The sequence below is a fragment of the Oreochromis aureus genome, linkage group 23 (genome assembly GCF_013358895.1).
Source record: "Oreochromis aureus strain Israel breed Guangdong linkage group 23, ZZ_aureus, whole genome shotgun sequence".
Lineage (NCBI taxonomy): Eukaryota > Metazoa > Chordata > Actinopteri > Cichliformes > Cichlidae > Oreochromis > Oreochromis aureus.
In genome coordinates this window covers 41,174,887-41,196,993 of record NC_052963.1, presented here as the reverse complement: position 1 = coordinate 41,196,993, position 22,107 = coordinate 41,174,887, and the positions used below count along the sequence as shown (strand labels likewise).

The 22,107-nt window shown below is 43.1% G+C and overlaps 1 protein-coding gene across 1 annotated transcript in view; it reads left to right on the top strand.

Annotated features, from left to right (window-relative positions):
• Positions 1 to 9,581: 9,581 nt before the first annotated feature.
• The window catches only part of midn (midnolin), a 28,765-nt gene continuing 16,239 nt past the window's right edge, over positions 9,582 to 22,107 (top strand). The window contains exons 1-4 of the mRNA XM_031749646.2: positions 9,582 to 10,159; positions 12,418 to 12,646; positions 14,335 to 14,422; positions 14,531 to 14,593. Coding sequence (XP_031605506.1) covers positions 10,084 to 10,159; positions 12,418 to 12,646; positions 14,335 to 14,422; positions 14,531 to 14,593 — 456 coding nt within the window. The 5' untranslated portion in view covers positions 9,582 to 10,083. The remainder of the gene's footprint in view (positions 10,160 to 12,417; positions 12,647 to 14,334; positions 14,423 to 14,530; positions 14,594 to 22,107) is intronic.

The following is a 22,107-nucleotide window of genomic DNA, read 5'->3' as shown; positions in this document are numbered from 1 at the left end:
CTGGAGACTTACGGCTGGAAATGAGAAATTGGTTCAGATATTTATTGATCTATGTGCAAACATGAATAAGGCAACAACAGAGTTTGTATGACTTCAGAGTAACTATTTGGTATGACCTTTAGTCTTCAATATAACCTGAACTCTTTTAGGCAAGCTTTCTTGTAATTTGTTCAGCAGTCTTCAGGAATAGTTCTTCAGGCTTCTTGAAGAACATTCCAAAGCTTGTCTTTGGATACTGACAGTTTGCTGCATTTTTTTCCTATTTCTTAAACACACAATTTTCATTATCATCACTTGAGTTATTCTTGAATGATTCATAGTTCAGTGTTAAATGTTTTAAGAAACAACAAAAACAAAAAAACTAACAATAAAACCCCCAAAACTCTGACTGGAAGCAAAATGTTAAAAAAGAAAAACATTGAAAGACCTTCTAACTATATACATTAAACAAGACAGTCTGGCTGTTATATATAATATATAATAAAGAAATGAGGGATGTAGCAAGACTATATGGTAAAATGTAAAATATGGTCAATGATTATGATATGCTTATAATTCAAGGATCAAAAATCACTAATAATGTTAAGAGTCAGGAAGTTGGAGCAAAGTAAATTATTAAATGTGTTGTTGCTCTGTCAGTGACAGAGGCTAAACATTTATGAATAGTCATTAAGGTTATTTTCAAAGGGCTACTAATGATACTGATTATCTTTGTCACATCTAGATTTACACAGTTTCCACTTATTTCTTTCTTTAAATATCACACAGAGCAACTTGAGTGGAAACAGCTTACAATTTTGTACGTAATACTTGACAGATATTTCACAACCAACAGAACATTCAGAGGCTTGAACTAACTTGCTATCCTGATTATATTAAAAAAAAAGAAAAATTCTTTATAGGCATGTACTATGTACCAGTCAAGTCCTGCCTCCACCCCCATTTGTAGTCTGAAATTGCCCTTTAAATTGCCACTGAACTTGGCATATCACAGCCAACCCACTATGAAATGTGTCTGATTATATAATTTTTTCACAAACGCTCGTGGAAGCTCAATAAACACATCTTTAACAAGCAGTAGTCAACACTAGACACGTCAGCTGGTATAGTATAAATAGATACAACTGACTAATTAACTGTGAACTCATATTTGGCTGACTGGCTGTATCAAGTAGCATCAAAGAGAAAGAATAGACATGACTAAACATAGACAAGGCCGAGGCCTGGTGGAGCGAGTGAGGTGAGGCTAGTTGTCATTAAGTTTATCAGATATGCTGATGAAATAAGTTCAGGACTCTGGTGAGAGACAAGACTGCAATAGCAAACAGCAGGGCTCATATATGACCTAATGAATTCTGTCTGCTCTGCTTATTCCTAGTCCTAAATGGCTATTTCTGACTGCTGCTGGTTGCTGTCATGGAACCAGCAGCAGTCAGTTAGTGCAATGGGCTGGACTAATGCTACTGCCAAGCATTGTCTAGCTGTGTCTTGACAGTGATATATGCTCCCTTGTTTTAGGCAACCAACAAGCTGTGGCTACCGAGCAGCAAATGTAAGAACATGTTCCACTCTTAAAACTCCCACAAACCCAATATAACAGCATTGCTGATGCATGTGATTTAAAATGACATCAGACTGAGGCAGATAGATTGGTTAATAGTGATCGCTTTGGGAAAATTGCATCTCCTCCCCTGTCAGAGTGGAGTGGAAATCGGTTAGTGTGGGAGCAATGTTCAAGTGAAGCTGGAAACTTTTTGTAAGTAGTCAAGAGTTCAATCTGATATCAGTAATGTGGTACTGTGCAAAATCTTGAGTCACTCTTTAAAACATCTGCAAACATAAATAGAAATACAGTATATGAGGTGAAAGGATGGCTTTTAAAGTCTAACAAGCTTGAAAGTATGACCTTCTTTATTGTTCAGTAGAGCCTGAACTCTCTTAGGCAGCTTTCTTATAATTTATTTAAGTAGTCTTCATGAATAGTTCTCCAGGCTTGTTAAAGGACATTCAACGTTCTTCTTTGGATGTTGGCTGCCTTTTGTACTCTTCTTATTCCTACCCTGTCAAGATGATTCCACACTGTTTCAGCAGTGTTGAGGTCTGGGCTCTGGGGAACCTGATTCATGACTGTTTTTCTATCCAGGTATGCTTTTACTGCATTGGCAAGTGTGTTTGGAATCATTGTTATGCAGAAAAATGAAGTACTTGCCAATCAGACTGTTCCGCAGTAAGGTATCAAAATCTGATGGCACTTTTCTGGGTACATAATACCAATCTATCTATCTATCTATCTATCTATCTATCTATCTATCTATCTATCTATCTATCTATCTATCTATCTATCTATCTATCTATCTATCTATCTATCTATCTATCTATTTCAGCTGCCTTTCAATGTACCTTGGATTGAAACTGTCAGTGGCCACTGTCAAAGTTTGAGGAAAAAGAACCTTCCTGGTTCAGTAAATTCAGGATACACTGTATATGATAATGACAGTCTCAGGATAGCCAGTGCGTGGGTTGTGGAGCTGTCATGCCTGAACAAATGCTGCCACAGTCCTGTATAGGGTTAAACTGAAACCTCGCCTTTGATCATTAGTTATATACTGTGGATACAAAGGGTCAGAGGAACCTTCCCTGTGTGACTCATTTCAGCTTCCAGCTTTCCACCCATACACAGTAAATATTTAACTACACGTCATTGGTGGCATTCTGCAGTCAGTGTCCAAATGCACCTTGTCTCCGAAATGATGCTGGCATTTCATCAGTTTCAACAAAGTATGCGTAAATTTTTTTCAAGCGCTGGGAAGGTGGGAGGTCATGGTAGCGTCCATTTGCATGTTCATTTTATGATTTTTCAGAAGAAAGTCTGGATGGAGGTTCCCCTCATTTAGATTGTTTGGAACCTGTTTTAAAATTCTAGCATTAAGTTTACAGAGAGCAATCGGGACAAAGTACAATGACCTTACTTTTATGGAATTAGTGCTGTTATCGTGAAATACAAAGAGAAAGAGAAAGAGAAAGAGAGCAAGAGAGAGAGACGGCCAAGAGGAGGAAGAAAAAGGGGCAAGGTGGGGGGTGGCAATGCCTGGAAAACTGGGGCGTACTTGTGGAAAAAAAGGGGGCGGGGGGATAAAAATGCAGAAAGGGATGAGAGGGAAGGGGGCGGTAGAGCCAGAGGGAGACGGGAATACATGACGTTGTCAGTGGGGATGGAGGGCTATTTTGAGAATGTGATAGGGAGAAAGCTGCTGCGCACGTCTCTGGACTGACGTCACAGATGAGATCAACTCTCTGTGCAGCCTGCCAGCCCGATCATGTGGCCCTTAATGACCTTCGCTATCAGTGCTTAAATTACTGCGTATCAACTGCAAAGCAAAACCAGCTTCAGGGGGCACTGAAGCTGCTGCGTAGAAAACAACAGGAGAAAGTGAAGAAAACTAAAGTAGAAAGAAGAAAAGAAAAGAAAGAAGACAAAAGTCCTTTTCATGAGAAAACAAGTTGGGTGGGGGGCGTGGGGGTAAAAGCAGAAGAAGAGAGAGAAAAACTAATTAGCAAGAGTGTGAGTGGAAGGACCAAGGGTGGAGAACAGAGAGACAACGGGAGAGATATAAAACAATGCAGCGCCAGCCAAGATTGAATTAGCCTGCAGCTTTGGCTACCCCTAAGTCTAGGATGGAGGAGGATTAGTGGGCTGGGATTCTAGAGAGTGTGTGGGAGTGTGTGGAAGTTTTCAACCACGTGGGAGGAGAGCAGGGCGATTTGGCAAGTTCGGAACTTGCTTGCACCAACAAAGGAAATGCCTGCATCTGGTATTCATCACCAGTGTGTACTGTACACACACACACACACACACACACACACACACACACACACACACAAACACACACAGCTATTATCTCCTATCTGTTTTTTTTTTCTGTGTAAAAGTGCTAGGAGTACTAGTGCACATCATAACAGGTTGCTCTTAAACTGATTTTGTGTCCCCTCTACACACGCTGACCTCAAAGGGTGAAATTTTTACAACTGATACTACTCAGTGAATGGATAGAGCTCTTGCAAAAGTCATATCTTTGTTTTACCAGAAGTAATACGCAAGAAGTCCATTCTGCATTGCCAAAACCACCTACCCAACCACCCACAATCCCTGCCCCGAGTCTCTCTCTCCTACACTCACTCTCACTCTTGTTTTTTTCCAGTCGCTCTCCCTCCTTTGTTCTGCTCTGTTCTATTTTCTGCACTCCACGCTAACACATAACCTTTGTCGGACCACCAGTCCCTCTAGCGCTACGCCATAGGCTGTCAAACAGACAAATAAACAAACAGATACAACTAACACCCTCCCAGCCTGGCCGAGTTTCACAACTATAAAGGTTCTTATCGTGCCTGGCTTGTGTCCTGTGGGTGGATTTCATTAGCTTATTTAGCACATTCAGCCCAGTTCCAGCCTGTCCTATTGTGGGCCTTTTTAGTGTGAGCAGACCAGCTCTGTAAAAAGCAGCAATTATCAAGTCTACTTTGCGGGGGTGTTGAAGTTACACCATTTGGATGAGGTTGTGCAGTAAGTGGTTGACAGGCCCAGATCTGGGCTTTGGAAGTACAGTACAGCACCACTAGTGTCCTGTGAGTCGTGCAGCATCTCGACACAGGACAGACTGTGAACAAGACTAATGTTTCACTGCACGCAGACAGAATATGGAACGCGGTGTGAAGTGTCCTGTTACAAACTTGATAGGCTAAGCCATAACAGTACATCGTATTCTCTCACAGGATCCATGTGCAGGCTCAGATCGCAGCGGTGTATGATTCACAATACTATGCTACTACAAGGCAAAGGCTTGAATTGCTGCATATTGCATTAGGTAATAATTGCATACAGAATAATACAGAAAACAGACAGTGCTCCCATATGAGTATTACCTCCTGCTGTTGAGATTTTTTAACTTTGAGGTTAAAAATAATTTTATCTTTGAACCAAAACCACCGAATTAACCATACAATCAGACTGCACAGGACAGAGGAAGACAATTACACCTAACTATCACTTGTTTACAACATGAAATAGTCTGCCAAATCATGATGATCAACCCACTGTAGTATCAAAGTGTCCCCATGACAAGATTTAAGGAAGAGTATTCTGATTACATTACTTTCTACACAAATATGCCTCATCCACTTTATGTTTCACTTGGGAATGCGCTGACTCGGCATGGGGTGACCAACATGTTCTTAATGACATACAGAAGCTAAGCACAAAGAGTTCACAATGTTACTCATCACATATACATGCACTCTGTGATTAATGTGCTGTCTTTAGAGAATGAATACAGTGAGTTTGATTGTGAAATGTTTGGATTTTATCCAGTCAGTCTGCCTCTGGGCACTGTTCAGGCTACAGATGTTGCATTTAGTTGTTACTCACTTTCTCACTTACTCACTCAGCAGTACTATATATTTGATAATACTCACCCAAGTTGATATTGTGGTTCTTTTCATCCGTTTTTTTTTCTTTCTTACTAAGATAGGAAAGAGTCAGCAAGTCAAACTATCAGTTTCCTGAAAAGTTTCAACAAAAAGTTTTTTTGGACAAAAGTCGGGAATGTCGTGACTCTGGAAATGGATGTCTGGTTGTTTTGTCCTTGGCCTGGCTGTTCAGAAGTTACTGTAAGCTGTGACTAAATCTGTCTGAAGTGACACTTTCTTTTCTTGTCCCTTGTCATTGCATGTTTTGCACAATTTCTTTCTCTCTCTCTCGCTCTCATTTTTTTTCTCCTAACACTCTCTCTGGCACGTTGTCTGCTTATGTGTGGAAAGCAGCAGAGCTCAAGATGTGTCATCAATCATCTGTGCTGTGAGCCGGGAGGGCGAGCGAGCAACACTTCAAACAGGGCTTCTTCTGCAGGTGTGGGATCAGAGACCCCGTCCACACCAAAACCCGTCCCACTCAACTTCTAACCCCTCTGTTTTTTTTAACCCCACACTATATCTGAAGTACTTGTGTAACAAGAATCTCAATGCATTTAACCACTACTTTGAGTGATGTAGCTATTTTTGTAGCGTAATCCCAGAGGTACTAAAAAGTATCTGTAGCAAAGTGCAACTAGAAATGTGTATTTCAATGTGTTTTCTGCAGATAAACTATAATTTTCATTACTGCCGAAAAATCCACCCCACAAATGCATCTTGACCTGAATCCATTTTTTTTTTCAGTATAATACATTTAGTTAAAAATAAAACTGAAACTTGTGAAACCTAACATGTTATAAATGACCTCTCATATCAAAGCACTTGGGTTTTTTTTTTTTTATAGGTCTAACACGTCTTTTGACCCACAAAGGTCGTTATTTGTGCCTGCAATGCACTCACTGGGCCAGTAACAGAAACCGCTCGGACCTCAGAGCTATGGTTACTAAGGTTACTAAGTTCCTATTGTGGCCCAGAGTATAGAAGTGTTGTATTGATTGTAATTTCCAGTTAAAAGGAAACAATGAAGTGATATTACACTTCACAGCTTTCATGTGGATAAGTACAGACTAACTTCCAGATGACGTGCAGCTGTGTTCTTGTTAATTCCCTCTTTGAGTCGAATATCGTCAACTAGAAGAGCTCAAAAATGCTTATAAGTGATTATAAGCAGCTATCAAAAACAAATCCAGTTCTTACAGTTTTCTCCCACAAGAAGTTGTGTACATTTACGTCCTTGTACAGGAAAAGAAAATCATTTTAAGAAAGGAAAGGAAATATTCGACGTTGCACCCCCTACAAGTCCTGGGTCAGACTTAACCAGTCCAGGGTGAATGTATGAACGGTTAGAATTCGTTTGTACTATAAAACCTTGGTCAGATTCAAATGTTCACTTCTGACTGCACTGCACTGTAAAGAACAACGGCAGCCTACAAGTGAAAGGATTAAAGAAAAAAGGAAAACACATTTTCTCGTCTTTACTTTCTACATCACTTCAGTAAGTGACAAACAATTGTGCTTATGCAAATTTTGCTCGCTTCTATTCGACAAAAGATGCATCTTATCAATAATTACATGTAAATACTTTAATTTTATATTTTTTTTTCCATGATCAAATGTAATATTTGTGGCACCGGGGATCAAATAATTTGGAGTTATCTGTTTTGTAATTTTTGTACTTCCGAGCGGATGAGTTAGACATACATTTTTAAGCCATAAGTCATAGACACTCCTTATCGGTAACATTCTTCCCAGCACTATTTGAATCAGCACGTTTACATGCATCCTCGCTGAATGTGTCAGCTTCCGGTGCCACTGTTGTGAATGTAGCATGGCGGCGGGTGGTGGGGTGTGTCTTTCTAACTCACAGCCACTTAGGGTGAATCAGGAGGAAATGGTGGCAGGAGGAGAAGAGCAGCAGTAGGCCGAGTCCGTTGGGCATGGTTCATTTTTCTCCTGAGGCAGAGGGCGGCCCGCTGGTGACTTTGATGGATAGGAATGCTGCTCACCCACACACACAGACACACACACGCCCACACATGTCCCACATGCTGAGTCTCTCACACAACAACTTGCGCGTTTTGGCTTGCACATGACCCACACAGACTCATTGACTTCTACACATACAATCGCACACGGTCTGCTCTGTCCCACTAGATCTGATATTGGATGTGAAATGTTTACGACCCACCCACACAGCCTTCCACCCTTGTCAATAAACTCTTCCCAGAAGTACGTGTGATGCATTATCACGGAGATGGCCGCATGTGGGGGTTGCTCCTATATCCTTCATCACTGGCTTGTCCATGTGCATCGTAGTGCAACATGCAGCATATAGTGTAACAGATTTGGCTTTTAGGCTGCACGATGATAAATTCGTGCATTAATGCATTTTTTTTCACTTAATCACATTGTGATTTGTCACATTAGCAAAGATAGAATGAGGGAAGATACTACACGAGTTGATGCAGATCAGAATAAATGATATACTCAAAGAATGATCTGCCCTAGATACTAAAGAAAAACAAAACATGCCCTTTAATTTTTTTAAGAACAAAAAAAACCACCTCCCATTTTATAAGACAATGCCAAGATCCGGATTAGAGAGAGAGAGAGCTGCACCTTTGTCACCAAACATGTCAGATTGTGAGCTCAACTGCCAGGGCTAATTTGGGCAAAGAGGTCAGAGTGTTCTGCATCACCTGAGCTGTGTTGACAGCCAGACCTGCTGACGAGCACAGCCGAGCTATCTCATGCCTGAAAGAAGAACTTAAACTCCCAAGCGGCCACGGTGACAAACATCAGCGCACATTAGCTCCTTCTCGCCAAAAGTCGTGTACACACAGATCCATTAATGTGCAGCTGCCATCAAGTCCAGCATCAAAACAAGCTGAAAAGTGAAGCGTTTGACCCAAACAAAGGGTTGTGTTTCAAGTTAGTGAGGGAGTTTAACCAACTCCTTTCACTTTGCTCCACTGAGTCAGCATCTCCCAAAGAGAAAGAACAAGATGGAGACAGATAAGGAAGAAGAGGGAGCTGTTGGGGCCAAGCAAAGACAGGCCCCTTTGTCTGCTCATGTAGCCTCTAGGAGATAATGCCAGTGTTTCTTTTGAACACAACTGCCTTTTCTATCTCTATCACACACACACACACACATGATGATGATTCAGGTCTCAGACGGTGTGATAATATGCTGGTGGGGCACAGCCTCCCCTGCACAGTGGGAGTGTGTCTCTGTAATCAGACAGACAATCTGTGCTGGTCCTGAAGCACAAAAGAAGGACAGTTCTAGATTGGTGCATTTAAGTATTTTCTGATGGCAAAGTCAGGCTTTTTCTTTTCGTTTCTTTTCTTTTTTGTGTGTCAGTGAAACATTGCAAAACATGGCTCGTCCTTGAGGTGGACCACATTGTGATCATTATCACAGTTTTGACCATAGAGACGTAATCACTGCGCAGACATATTAAAGCAGACTGTCCTAATCTACCAATATCAACATCCACTAGTGAAAAGTAAATTTACACACGTACTTAAAAACAAATTTGTCTACTTCCTTCTTTTTCACTTCAGAGAGACTTCAATTCCTTTATCTTAAAAGCCATAGCCAACCTAGACTTTAAATATGTTTTTTTAAGTTAACTATGTAAAATTATATTAATAGATTTAGAGTTAATCCAATAATTACAAAGCAACAATAGCCTATACAATCTAATAAAGTATCATTATGAAAGAGGCAATTATGAATAATGAGTTCTATTAGTTGTTAAAAAGCAACTAATAGATAGTTACCGATTTGAATACACTTAGTTTATTATTACACTTTAGCCGATTTTACGTCTTGGTATCTCTGCTCCAAAGAGCAGCAGCCCGTAGAATAAACTGCTTACATTCTTGTTTAAAACAGTCATTTTGTACATTGTGCGCTTCAAGAATCCGCATTAGGTTATCAGCAGGGCATTAATTCCTCAAACAGGACCAGTGGTGTTTGTTTATCGGCGTACGTGTGCCGTATCCAGGGAGCGTGTTTACCTGTTGCCCGGTGACATTTTTCTCTATGTCGTCAAAGGTTGGCAACACCTCCAATATAGCCAAAGATTTAATTTCATTGACTCTTTTTTTAAGGTGGTAGGTCAGTGGCTGTCCGGGTTTCATGTCTCTGTGGGTGTATGCTACCTTTAAAAGTCGCTCCTGCTGCTGGGAGCCGCTGTGCTTGACACAGTTGGATAGCTTTATCGGTTAAGGATTGCGTTATAGGCGCATTCTTTCCCACAGACGACAGCAAGTTGGACTTGGTGGCAGCAGGGAAACGAGGCCACCTTAAATGACATGCTGACATAAGAAGAACATTACTCTCCACCCATATCCGAGAAGCGTCAGTTAAGAGGAGTCTCACCTTTCCGACTACGCTCTTATCACCAAGTAAGACACCGGTGACCTGACTACACGAAAGCATCTCGGGACCTGAGTGTTCCCATTACTGGCCAGGACTGACGCCCCGAGCCCGGGTCTGCAGCGTAACGACACGCACGGGGCCACCAGAGAATTTACTGAGACGTTATTGTGGATATTCAAGTGTTTGGATTTATCTCAGAGTTTTGTCGCTGCGTGGGTTTACTTTACATGCCAAAGCTGGGGCAAGAGACGGGAAAACAGCCGACTTTTCCGCGAAGCTTTACAGTTTTCGCCACAGTAATTGGTGAGTTCACTTTATTTTTATTTTGTATTTTTATCACGGCTGAGCTGTATGTTATGTTACGGGTGATGTGTTAGTAAAGTTTGACATGTGCTTTATGTGTTGGCGAGAAATTGATTAGAGACGAGTCAATTGCGGATCGATAGAAGCGTGTCAGCTGCTTGTATGAGACAATTGGGCGTAAATTCTGAGGGACAGCCTAATGTCGTGTTTATTGACGACAGCAGAATGTCATTGTTCCTGTAAATTATAATTAGTAGAAGACAGCAAGTCGTTGGTAATTATCTCAGATTAGAAGGAGAATGAAAAATCTTATCATACGGTGCTGTATGGTGACTGTCGTGCTCAATACGAGTAAAAGCTGCCATACTTTAATGCACAAGGTTTTAAAAACTGCATGTTCCAAAGTTAACCTATTTATACATATATTTATATATATGGCAGGGGTAAACGATGAATCGCTTGCATGGTTTCATTGTGAAAACTGATTCCGTTGCCACTGGGTGGCGACCGAGTATTTTTAATGTTTTTTTATGGTAAAGTGTCTTCTTAGGTTTGAGGAAACTGCAGAGGTAAGCTCGCTGTGTAGGCTTTAGGTGTCTCTGGGCTGTATGGTAATTTAAATATTCTTAGTCAGTCTGTCTTTGTGAGTTGCTCTGGTTACTTCTCTCAGGGATATTGCGCGCGTAGCTTATTGGTCACCTCAGACTTGAGAACTCGTGCAGCAGCAGTCCGAAGTCTGTGTTGCATGCATATACTGCAGCTTACCTGACGAGAATAACCTACTCTTGTCCAGCGTGGATTTGCGTAGGATTCGCGATCACTTGAAAGGTTTCTGCCTGCTTCTGAGGTCAAGGGGGGAAGAGGGTGGCGTCAGCACTATTAATGTCGTTACAGTACATCTGATAACTTGGAGTAGAGGGATCTGGTCTTTATTCCAAGGGTTTTAAAATAGCCACGTCCACGCTGGTGTTGTTGGTTAAGTAGCCCGCTGTTATAAGGGAAATAAAGCGAGTCCTGATCAAAAATCTACTCTAACGGTGTCGAAAGTTGATGGTGAGCTACATATGCTTAAATTAAGCAATCAGTTGTATATTCACACTATGTGCTGCTGTCAAACATCTCTTCAAAATAGGCGTTTTGGGGATTAATGATGATCGCTATTTTCAGCCTGTTGCACGGTTCCCACACAAGGAGACCCTTTAAACAGGCGCTACTTCTAGAGATGTGACCTGGCACTCATCATATTTGTCTCTAAAGATTATCTATAATTGGGGTATCTCGTGAAACGAGAATTCAGGAATGATTCAGCCGTGATTAACTTAAAAAAAAAATCGTCATTTTTACGGGGATTGTCTTTAAAGCTTCCATTAAGCTGTAAAGGCACACGGCCCTCGATGTAGCCCTTTATTTGAGTATACTGTGGTACTGGTGCATATTTTGCACTGTGCTGTAATTTATTATGAATGGCCTAAACTCGCTCGGCCTCCACGTGGGTGTCGAGCTCATCTTCCTATTGGCTGAGGTCATCGGCGTCCTGAAGGAGCTCTCCTATGATTGGTCGGACGGCCTCGGGGGCTGTGGGCGTACTTTATCGATGGTGGAAGTGGGATACTTTGTGACAATGTTCATTGTCGATATTTCAGTGGGGCTGCCGTGGGTATGAGTGCGCAGCGGAGAGCCTTTCACTACAGCCGCACGAGGCTTTGCAGCTCCGGATCGCGTGTCCCATTATCCAAAGCCCGAAAAAGCGCATAAAACATCCGAGAGGAATTTGTTGTTATACATTTTTTTTTCTTTCTCAGACCTTTTTTTTGTTTGTTTGGTTTTTTTTAAAGGTAACTGCCTGCGTAAATGAGCGTCCGTGCCATTTTTTTGCTGACAACATACTTGCGTTTGTGTGTTATTTGCCCGTCTATGTAGCATTTCGAAAGACTTGCTTGCACGCTGGAAAACGCAACAAAGACAAAGATCACACAAAGGGAAACGCGACGCTTGTGTAGTTAAATTTCCTCGGGGGATATTCTCATGATATTGACCGGAGAGACGACGGACTGGGTTTTATTCTGACTCTCGGAGAGCGAGAGAAAAAAAGGAGGCAGCAAGAGGAAGAAAGAGAGAGAGAGAGCTCTGAATGCTGCCTTTGATTTGCAAGGAGATCAAGGGACGGTAGTGGAAGCGACGGATCTGCTTCACTATCCTTCTCACCCTTTTCACTCCCCGGCTCTGCTCGTCTTGTCTCCCCCCTTCTCTGAGCACAGGTTATCGGATGGACCAGCATCCCAGCGCCCGAAGCTGCACCAGTCGCGGGGCTTCGTCCTGCGAGGCCGTCCCGACTGAACCCTCCATGAATCTGTACATCCACTCCACCACCGGCACACGCTTCGAGCTCTCCTTGCCACTGGAGGAGACCGTGGAGGGACTGAAGAGGAGACTGTCGCAAAGACTCAAAGTCCCAAAAGAGAGACTCGCTCTGCTACACAAAGAAACGTGAGTAAACACGAAAGAAATGTATTGCAGTTGAACGTGTTTAGTAAACGTGGTGTTTTCGGATAGAGAAAATAATTACGCATACTTATTTCTTAAAGAGCCAACCGGTACTTGAGACTCTCTGTACTATACGCTGACATCATACGCCGTAATGTCTAGGATAGTCCGCAGTTCAAAATGTGCACAAACCTACTTTAGGTGCGCCCACCCTCCGGGGTTGAGGTAATATTTTCCAAACTACACTTTAACTGGTTAAGCTCTCGGGAGCCTCAGAGGCAAAGATATGCCCGCTTTGGTGATCAATACGTTCAAGGAAACTATTGACCGTGAGGGTGCACAATATTGGAATTATGCGCTGGGACTCACCGGTCACTGGAACAGTATTGACGAGGCAATCTGCAGACTTGCATTGATTCGTCCCCCGTTCTTATAAAAACTGAAGCATGACTGAGTTGCTAATGCTGCGTGAATCAAACATGTTACACATTAATGAATAAAGTCACACAGAAGTGCTAAGCTTGACTGTATTTATACTGCTACTGCACAGGTATACATTGTTCATGCGTGACTTGGTACTGCACCGAAGGTGGATATGTCTTGTGGTTGGATGTGAATGTGAGTGTGCAGTTGCATGACAATAGGCAGCAGATTCAGGAGAATAACAGCAGTTTGTGTTTGTGTGAGGTATCAAACGGCCAGTTTCGCGAGGGCTTGGAAAAATGCTGCTGTTTAAGCAGAGCTGCATGGGCAAGAGAATAGATAAACTCTTTATTATTCAAAGCGAACCAGAACCCGAAGCATTATGAAGCTATGAAATGAATCAGGCACAGGTTAAATGAGCTCACAATAGTGCAGGTGGTGCTATGCAAAAAAGAAAGGGGGGGCTTTAGTACATGCAAACAGTCAGCATTGTTTTCAGCCCCCATCCCCTCCCACCCATTGTAATCACCCAATAAATCACATCATCCTTTAAAACCTGAAAACCCCCTTTTTAATCCCCTCCTGCGCCTTAAACTGTAGACCTACAGCAAGTCGGGGCTGACGGCCTTTGTTCAGCGGCGTGGCATAAGATTTGGGTCATGCCTATAGACCAGACTGCCCTAAACATGCTTCACTAACATAAAGCAGGCAAACGGCCAGGCACGAGTGTGAATGTTTCATTGTGCATCATTTGGCTCTGAGATGCAAGCATTCCTGTTCCGTACCAGACATCAAGCAGTAAAGCCCTGGAAATGTGATGTGTTCTGTATCACATGATTTAACTTTCATAATCGCTGACAGAGCCGTAGCAGTTTGGCTAAGAACGGTTCCCATGCAATTCTAGTACTTGCCATTCTTTTCATTTATACAACTAATATGTTGTGGTTTTGGTTTCAGCATGAAGTTTTTCTTCCTCATTTGTGCAACTGATATTGCCAAGAAAAAAACAAAAATTCTTACCTCCACTTAGGCAAGTGGCAGTGGTGCCAAATATCCACTGCGAGCACTTGTCAAGCTCTACTATACTCGAAATTGAAATATGACAGCGCAATCAATACTTCTCTTTCGTGGAGCTTTACACCCACAGCTCTTTTCCAAAATAGTTTTGAAGTCGGTCTGCACCCCCTGGCTGAAGGGTGTTTGTATGTCTGAAGAGAGAATATATTCTCAGCACAGTCTAATTATCTTGTTCTCTCTAACCCCTGCAGGCGACTAAGTTCAGGCAAACTCCAGGATCTAGGCATCTCGGATGGGAGCAAGTTAACACTTGTGCCAACAGTTGAAGCAGGATTAATGGTATGGATTCAGCTTGCTGTGAATTTATTTTAGTTTGGAGTCCAAATCTAAAGAATGAACTTGAAACATTAGCCATATTTCACTTTGTATTTTATTTCTGTCATGCAGTCTCAAGCATCAAGACCAGAACAGTCAGTAATGCAAGCTTTGGAGAGCCTAACAGAAACTCAGGTAAGGATTAATATGTGTGCGTTTGTGTGTCTGTTGAGCCTAAATTAAGGCTGATAAAGCAAAAGTTGGTATCCTGCAACTTAAACTGAACTCCAAATTTTTTGTGTGCATATTTGCATTATGGCTAAAGAAGGTGCAGGCTTCAGTTAAGCACAGAGCAACACCCAGATATGGCAGAGAGGGACATGGGATGAGCCGGCTGCGCAAGCCTCTTTGCTTGTCTAATCTCAGCCTCTTAAACAAGCCAAACCAAGCTAGACAACCAGTGTGAGCTGTTAGAACATAATAAGCAACAACACCCTCCTGTATCCTAGTAACATCTGTGATACTGTGTGTGTGCATGCATGCACAGCCCTGTAGGAAGCTAGCGCGAACACCACACAAGAAGGACTTATGTGCTGTTGAGAGGGCCAGCACTTACTTCCATCTTTCTGTTTACGCCTTTATCTATAATCTCTCTCCACTCCTTCTGTATTTCACGGTCTTGACTGACAGGCACATATACACGAGCACGCACACGCACAGGCGAGTTTCCAGGAAGTGTGCTGTGGCTGCATGGAGACTGATTGTAGTCTCACTCACTCATAAACAGAGTGCTGGATCATCAGATGACAGTCTTCTCACTCAGTATTAGCACAGGGTTCCTGGAAGCCTAGTGTGCATGCACAGGCCAAGTGAGGCCTACACCCTGTGCTTGCAGTGAAACAGTTCTGTAGGCCTGCTTAAGTACAGTATGTATTTGAGTCAGAGCGGCATGACTCACCAAAATGATCAATAGTGAGTGTGAAGTTTAAAAAAAAAAAAGACTCCATGCTGGCCACAGAGAGAAACCGAGCGAGAAGAGAGGCGATAAGGCTGAACGCTCGCAGACAACAGTGTGACGTATGACACACTTTGCAGCTGACTGACTGACTCAGATCCACTTCCTTTTGTACAGTTGGGCAACACTGAGATGTACGTAAGTGTATCAGCAATGTACTACCGTGTGATGTCAGAACGGTACAAGACGGTGAAACAAAAACACTGATGTAAGGAGTTACCTGAACTCTTAACAGCGGTTACATCCCGAAGAATTTGCCCAACGCTGTTTAGTGGAATAATTATCAGATGATGTGGGCTGCTCAGTGATAGCAGAGTGTGGTTCAGTATGGCTTCTTGCCCTGCTGATAATTTTATGGTGGAAATCCTAGCCTTGGTGTGTGTGTGTGTGTGTGAGAGAACTCAGCATGCATCTCGTAGCACTGACAGCAGATGACTGCATGTGTGTAGGTGTGTGTAAGTGGATGTGTGCGTGTCTGTTACTGGATGTGTGTGTGTATGTCACACTGTAAGTGGGCTGGAAGCAAGCCTTGCCCATCATGTGGTACGCCTTTGCTGGGTAGCCAAGAGTGACTGTCATTTTCACTAGAGGCAGATGATAATTCAACCGCCGACCCAGAGGAACCGATCTCTCACTCTGCCTGTCTTCCTGTGTATCTCCCTGTCCATGTAACCTTATTATACTTAGATTCGTTATGAGTCAGGTGCTTGCGTTTTTCTCACGAAATGCTTACCACACGTTACCACATACACCACTTTTGCATACATATTTATTTCACTGTAAATGGTAATCGCCGGGGTACAGAATGAATAAAGGGCAACGGGAGATTGATGTCACAGTAAAACACAAAAAAGGCGTAAAGCTGCTTTAGTGTGTTTATATCCACAGAAATTGATTCTTCTTTATAATTCATGAAACGAAATGGAATGATATAGATTGCGGAGAGATTACAGATCTGTGTAAGATTAGAAAAATAGGAACACAAAAGCTTTCCCTCATTTCCTATCTCCTCTCTAACTCTGGGGCTATCAAAAATCAATCAATGCACTTAGCCCTTAAAAGTGTCTGACACGATAACTGATATGCCCATGCAACCAAAAATAGCCTGAGGGAGGTATGGGTTAGTTCTTAGAAAAAGGCATACAAGAGTTGGGTGTAAACCCCTGGACCCCTAATAAGCCATCACCCCTTCAAATATTTTGGTCACGCAAGGTCTTATTTCCAGATTGGATTCCGAGCTGCACTGAGCAGATCACCGTATGTCTTCTCCTTTATCGGGATTATGAAGAAGTCTTCAGCTACCAGGTTGTTAGCCAACAAATCATGCAGCGCACGACAGCTTCCAAGGGCTGTTTCAGGCTCTTGTGGCATGAATTTGGGGTGGGGGGCATTTAATGGAAATTCTTACCCAGCAATGATTAAAATGTTTGGTTTTTTTCATTCTCGTATGTTTCACCTCCCTCTCTTGTTTCTGCTTAGGAGCTCTCCCAGGGCACTATAATTTAAATGTGCTGTGGTTTGCAAGTCCGGCGAGCTGCCTCACTTTGACCGTGATGGCTGACTTCTTTAGCAAGGACAATCATGGCTGCCTTAATTCCTCCTCTGGCATCCTCCTAGACTTTTTTTTGCGTGACATCTAAGCTGATTTAAGCTACTGCCTCCTGACAGCCCATCAAAATACAGTTGCCTGCACTACTCACTACTCTTTTCTCATTCTGTCTGCTAAATAGCGGCTGTGTGTACAGCTTATATTTGCAGTCATACATGGGAACACACACTCACACGCACACACACACACAGCAAATTGAAAGGATATATTTAAGAGGATTTATGGTCATGATGAGAGAATGAGAAAATGTCTGAGCCTAGTTGTAAAATAAATGTATACTTCTATGACAAGTAGTGAAAGCAATATTTACCATTTCTAGTCACATTTAGGCAGCAACATCAGCTCTTCATCTACTTTGGCATTTGATTATGTGGCCCTTTAACACACAGGGACTATTTTCTCATTGATGCACATTGACGGTAGAATAAAAGCCAACCAGACGTCACCCTTACCATCCCTACCCCCACCCCCATTGCCCTTCCCCCCTATGCAGCCACCTCTTTGTTCCCATCCTAAAGCATGAACACCACACCGGCTCAGCTGACAAACATAAGACAATGATTAGTCACCTTTCCACTTCAAAAAGTCAGGGTAGGCACAAGGTAGGACAATCATTTACTCAAACCTTCTCCCTAATCAGTCCTTCCAGTGCCGTCTGGGCTCCATCGGACTCTTGGAAGTGACATAATAATTTTGTGTAAGCTTCGACGGTGATGTCAATTCTGAGTGTTCCAAAACAATATAAGTTATGTAACTATGGATCGGTGATACCAAAACGGTGACCTCATTGGAGCAAGCCAAGATAGTTGTTGCTGTCTTTCTGTAGGGTGAATTTTTAGATTGCTGACGGTGATGTTTGAGAGAGCAGATTTTAATTGGCTTGTTTTTGAATTTAGCCAAGTTTGCATCAAGCTCAGAAAATTTTCAGGACTGTGCCCACCAACTTTTCAACCCCTCTCAATAATGGAAAGTTCTAAAGGAGCAGTTCCTGTGGGACAGACACATCCTAAAATGACTAGTTCCTTTGGTGGTAGTACTGAGGTGGGGGGTGGGGGGCAAAGAAGGGCTTCAAACTCCAAAATCCTGTTGAGTGCAGCTACAGTGGTGCATACTGGTTTCAAAATCGATGTGCAACCCAGCTGGAGCGAGGCTCGGCAGGCTGCAGATTGACAAATTTTGCCTCGAACACTAACACAGTCTGCTTCAGGAGGCTGTGTGTTGCCATTCCATGTATCCCAGGGGAGTACGCTGTTACATATCTGCTCTACTTTTCTCGCTCCCAGCGACAAGCACCTCCTGTCCTCATGCACCCCCCCCTCACTTATTCCTCCTTCTCCTCTGGCCGGGATACGGCACGGTTTTGTCTTTGTGTCTACAAGCAGACAGACGCAAACTTAACAGGCTCTAACAATCTGTGGGGAGTCACCTTGGGGTCACCCGTTCCTTATTTCCTCTGCTATCCCTCCCTCAGGGGTTGCCACAGTGGGCTTGACAGGTGGAGGAGAAAAGAAAGGGAGAGCTTTGCACAAGTCAGTCAGTAATGTGTATTTGTGTTTGTGTAGTTAAGTGCTATTGGTTGGGACAGTGGGCAGGAAGGCTACACATGGATGAGAGATTACAGGGAAGATAAGATGAAGGAAGAAAAATTGAGATAAGTGGAGAGGTGCTACTAGGAAGAAGAGGATTTAAAAAGTAGTGCTTTAGACAAATGAACTTTGGACCTGTGTATGTCTGTGTCTATGTACACAATTGTGTAAAACAGCTCAATGCAAATGGTCAATATGTTTCTCTTTGCAGTCCTGCACCCTGTACATCACCTTATCTTGATGTCAGTTAATCAGTAGGATTGATAATACTGGAAATCACTGGAGAGTAATTGTATTGAGGATTTGGGAGTGCAAGGAATTGAAGAATGACCAAGTCTGCCTGTTGGTCAATATGAAGGGTTTCCTCCCCTTTTACAACCCCCAGCTTCCTCTGTCCTTCTCACTGCTATTGAAATTAAGGCTTTTTATATGCATGCAGCTTAAGAGACAGAGTCTTTGCTCTTTAGAATGGAAATTTCCTTTATTGTAACCTAAAATGAAAGCTACAGAAATTAATTTTGTTGCTGAATGTGTAAATCAAATCGTGTATGGAATAAAAAAAAACAATGCTGATCTAAAGGCCTTTTCAGTCCCTGCTCGTGTAAATCCTGGCCTTGAAAATTGCATTAATAGGCTGATCATGCGGTATTTTTGCACCTGTGTAATCCCCTTTGTGATGTTTAAAATGCATAGTGGGAGGGGAAGTGCTGGGATGGGTGGAGGGAATCAAGGTATGTTGTGGGGCAGTCAAAAGGGAGCTAGATTTGCAGGGAATTTCATTGTCCTATTATGTATATTCATCTCGCTGCATGTGTTTCTGTGGGTGTGCGCATGTGCCAACATCCATTTTTAATGTTTCTCTTTGTATGTTTCCTCACTGAGCGACCAGGGGAGACTTACTTCTCCATTTTTGAGTCGTGACCGTCATCGTTTTCCATTCCCCGGCGATACAGTGCTTTTGTGATTCAAGTAGCAGGCATCGTGACTAGTGGGGCTACTGTGTGGGAGGATGGAGGCCAGGAATATCACATTCGATAGCCACTACCAAGACTAATGAAGCCAGTGCTACTAGGGATATGGTGCTCTTGGCAGAGGTGCAGGGTTCAAAAGAGCCAGGTCATTTCAGTCATTCCTACAAAAACGTAATGAGGACATGAGAAACCTCTTAAAAAAAAAAAAAAAAAAAAAGACAGCATTTTTGCATGATCACCATTGCAATTACTTACCGTCTTTCTGTTAACATTCCTCCATCTGTCACAGAATTTCTATACCTACCTCTCCATTTCCCCACACCCACTTCATTTATCTCAGAAAGATGTGATGCTGTTTCTTCTTTCATTTGCCGCTGCTTCGTATGATGTTGTTTTTCCCAAGTATCCACAAATTTGTCTCACCGGGTACAGAAAATGCTGTGAAGTCATTCTCTGCCAGAACAGGATCCTGATTAAATTGTATTAATCAGCTGGTGTAAATGGCTTTCAAGGGAGTGAGAGGAAAGTGAACAGCGGGGAAACGAGTAAGTGAAGATTTCTTTGGTGTTGCTTGCCTGATTTAAACCGGATCTTGATAGCTGGAGACTAAGAGGTGAATATGCTCAGTTTTTCTGGCCAGTTATAAGGAGTGGCCTTTGCAGGAACCCGATCGTCTTGAACTTTGCCATTCTGATCTCTCCTTTCACGGAGCCGATCATATTCTATGATGGCCAGCTGTTCCTTTTTTTTTTTCTCCACTCACCCCCCTCTGTTTCTTATCAGGTACTGTTACAGATGCCTATCTTTCTAATGGTGCCTTTGAAGCTTCAACCCCCTCTGCCTTTAGGATTTGGGGATGATGCAAGTCATTGATTTTTTTTTTTAAATTTTTTTTTCTCCTTCTCTCTTTTGAGAGCCTTTTATTGCATCTTTAGCTGGTGCGTGTCTACCCAAAGACTATCAATAGCGTCCTGGTGCGATCAAAACATTTAGATCGATTGGCAGGTTAATAAGCAGTTTTTGAACCATACCTTTCACCTCGCTGTCCAGCAGGTGAGCAGCTGCACTGGAACCAGAATATGGCTGGAGGAGACGACTTCCTCCTCTCGCAGCTTCTCCTTCTCCTCCCCCGCCCGTCCCGCCTTCCAATCCTCTATCCTCTTTTCCCCAGCACAAAGCTGCTCAGTTGTTCATGAATGTCAGCTCAGTGCTGGCAGCACGCTCTATCTTTCCCTCCCTCTCCCTCTCCCTCTTCACCCGTCCTTAGACTCTCAGCCTCTCTCTTCCTCCCTTACTCCTTATCTCCCTTCCTTAGTTCGCTTAGTGTGCAAAGGAAGAACGACTGCAAATGAGTTCCTTGAACCACAGGGACCCCAATAAATAAAACTGTCAGCCAGAGATGTCGAAAGGGAAAAAAAAAAAGAGGGAAGGAGCCAGAGGCGCACTCTCACTGAATATTTCATCACCCACCACTACCACCACTACTCTGACACCTTACCCTCATTGCCAGCATCCCCATCCCCCCTTACCATCCTTGTTCCCTCCTTCTTTCATGCCATCCCCCCCTTCTCCTTCTCCTCCATCTTGTCTCCACCCCTCCTCGCCCAGCTGCCCCTTATCATATTCTCTCCCATTACTGCATAGCAACCAAAGTATCATACAAACCCCACCTCCTGGACACCCAACAACTAAAACAAAATGGCTGAGAGCACTGTTTCTGGGGTCACTTGTTAGAGAGGTGGGTCTGATGGCTACTAAATGAAAGAGCCATTTTTCAGTACCTGTATATTGCTAAATAAGCTTATCCGTGCAGTTTTTGGTGAGTATAATCAACTATGTTTACGGTCAGGAAATGCACGGCTTATTTGTTAGGCATGAACTCCTCATACTGCTGCTTCATTAGAAGGAGAACACTGGAGTGCTGGTTTCTTTCTGTCTGCCTTGACAAAACCCGGGGTCTCATTCTCCTATGGCTCTCCTTTATAAGTTGCTTTCATAAAGGACTGGAATTTGTACAGCGTCCTGCAAAGACCAAGGTGGAAATAGAATTGGAGGTCTGTTGCAGACTTAAAGACAAGCTATGAAGCGCTTTTTTGTTTGCCTGTGATGATCCACAAAGCGCTATCTGGTGTTTTTCCTGACGTCAATGGTAGCCAGCCACGTTGGCTGTCTTGACTGTGCTCCTGAGAGCAGACAGGCATGTTTGGACTGGAGCTGAGCTTCTACCCGAGACCTCTGGGATTCATTCGCTAGCCAGCTCTCTAGCAAGACAGTGCCCCTTTTCCTCCCCCCCCCCCCATCACACACACACATATATATATGCACTCTCTAACGCGCTCCCCTCCCCTTGTTTCTCTCATAGTCTCTGTCCGTCTGGAAAAGGCTTGTTGTTACACGATCACTCTCGCCAATCTAGCCTCTGGCAGGCAGGGCGCACTGTATCATCCTCCGCCTCCTCCCTTCCCTTAGGAAACGGGCCCTATTTCAGGTGTTCCACTCCACAGCTCCCGGCTCCCAGCTACACAAGC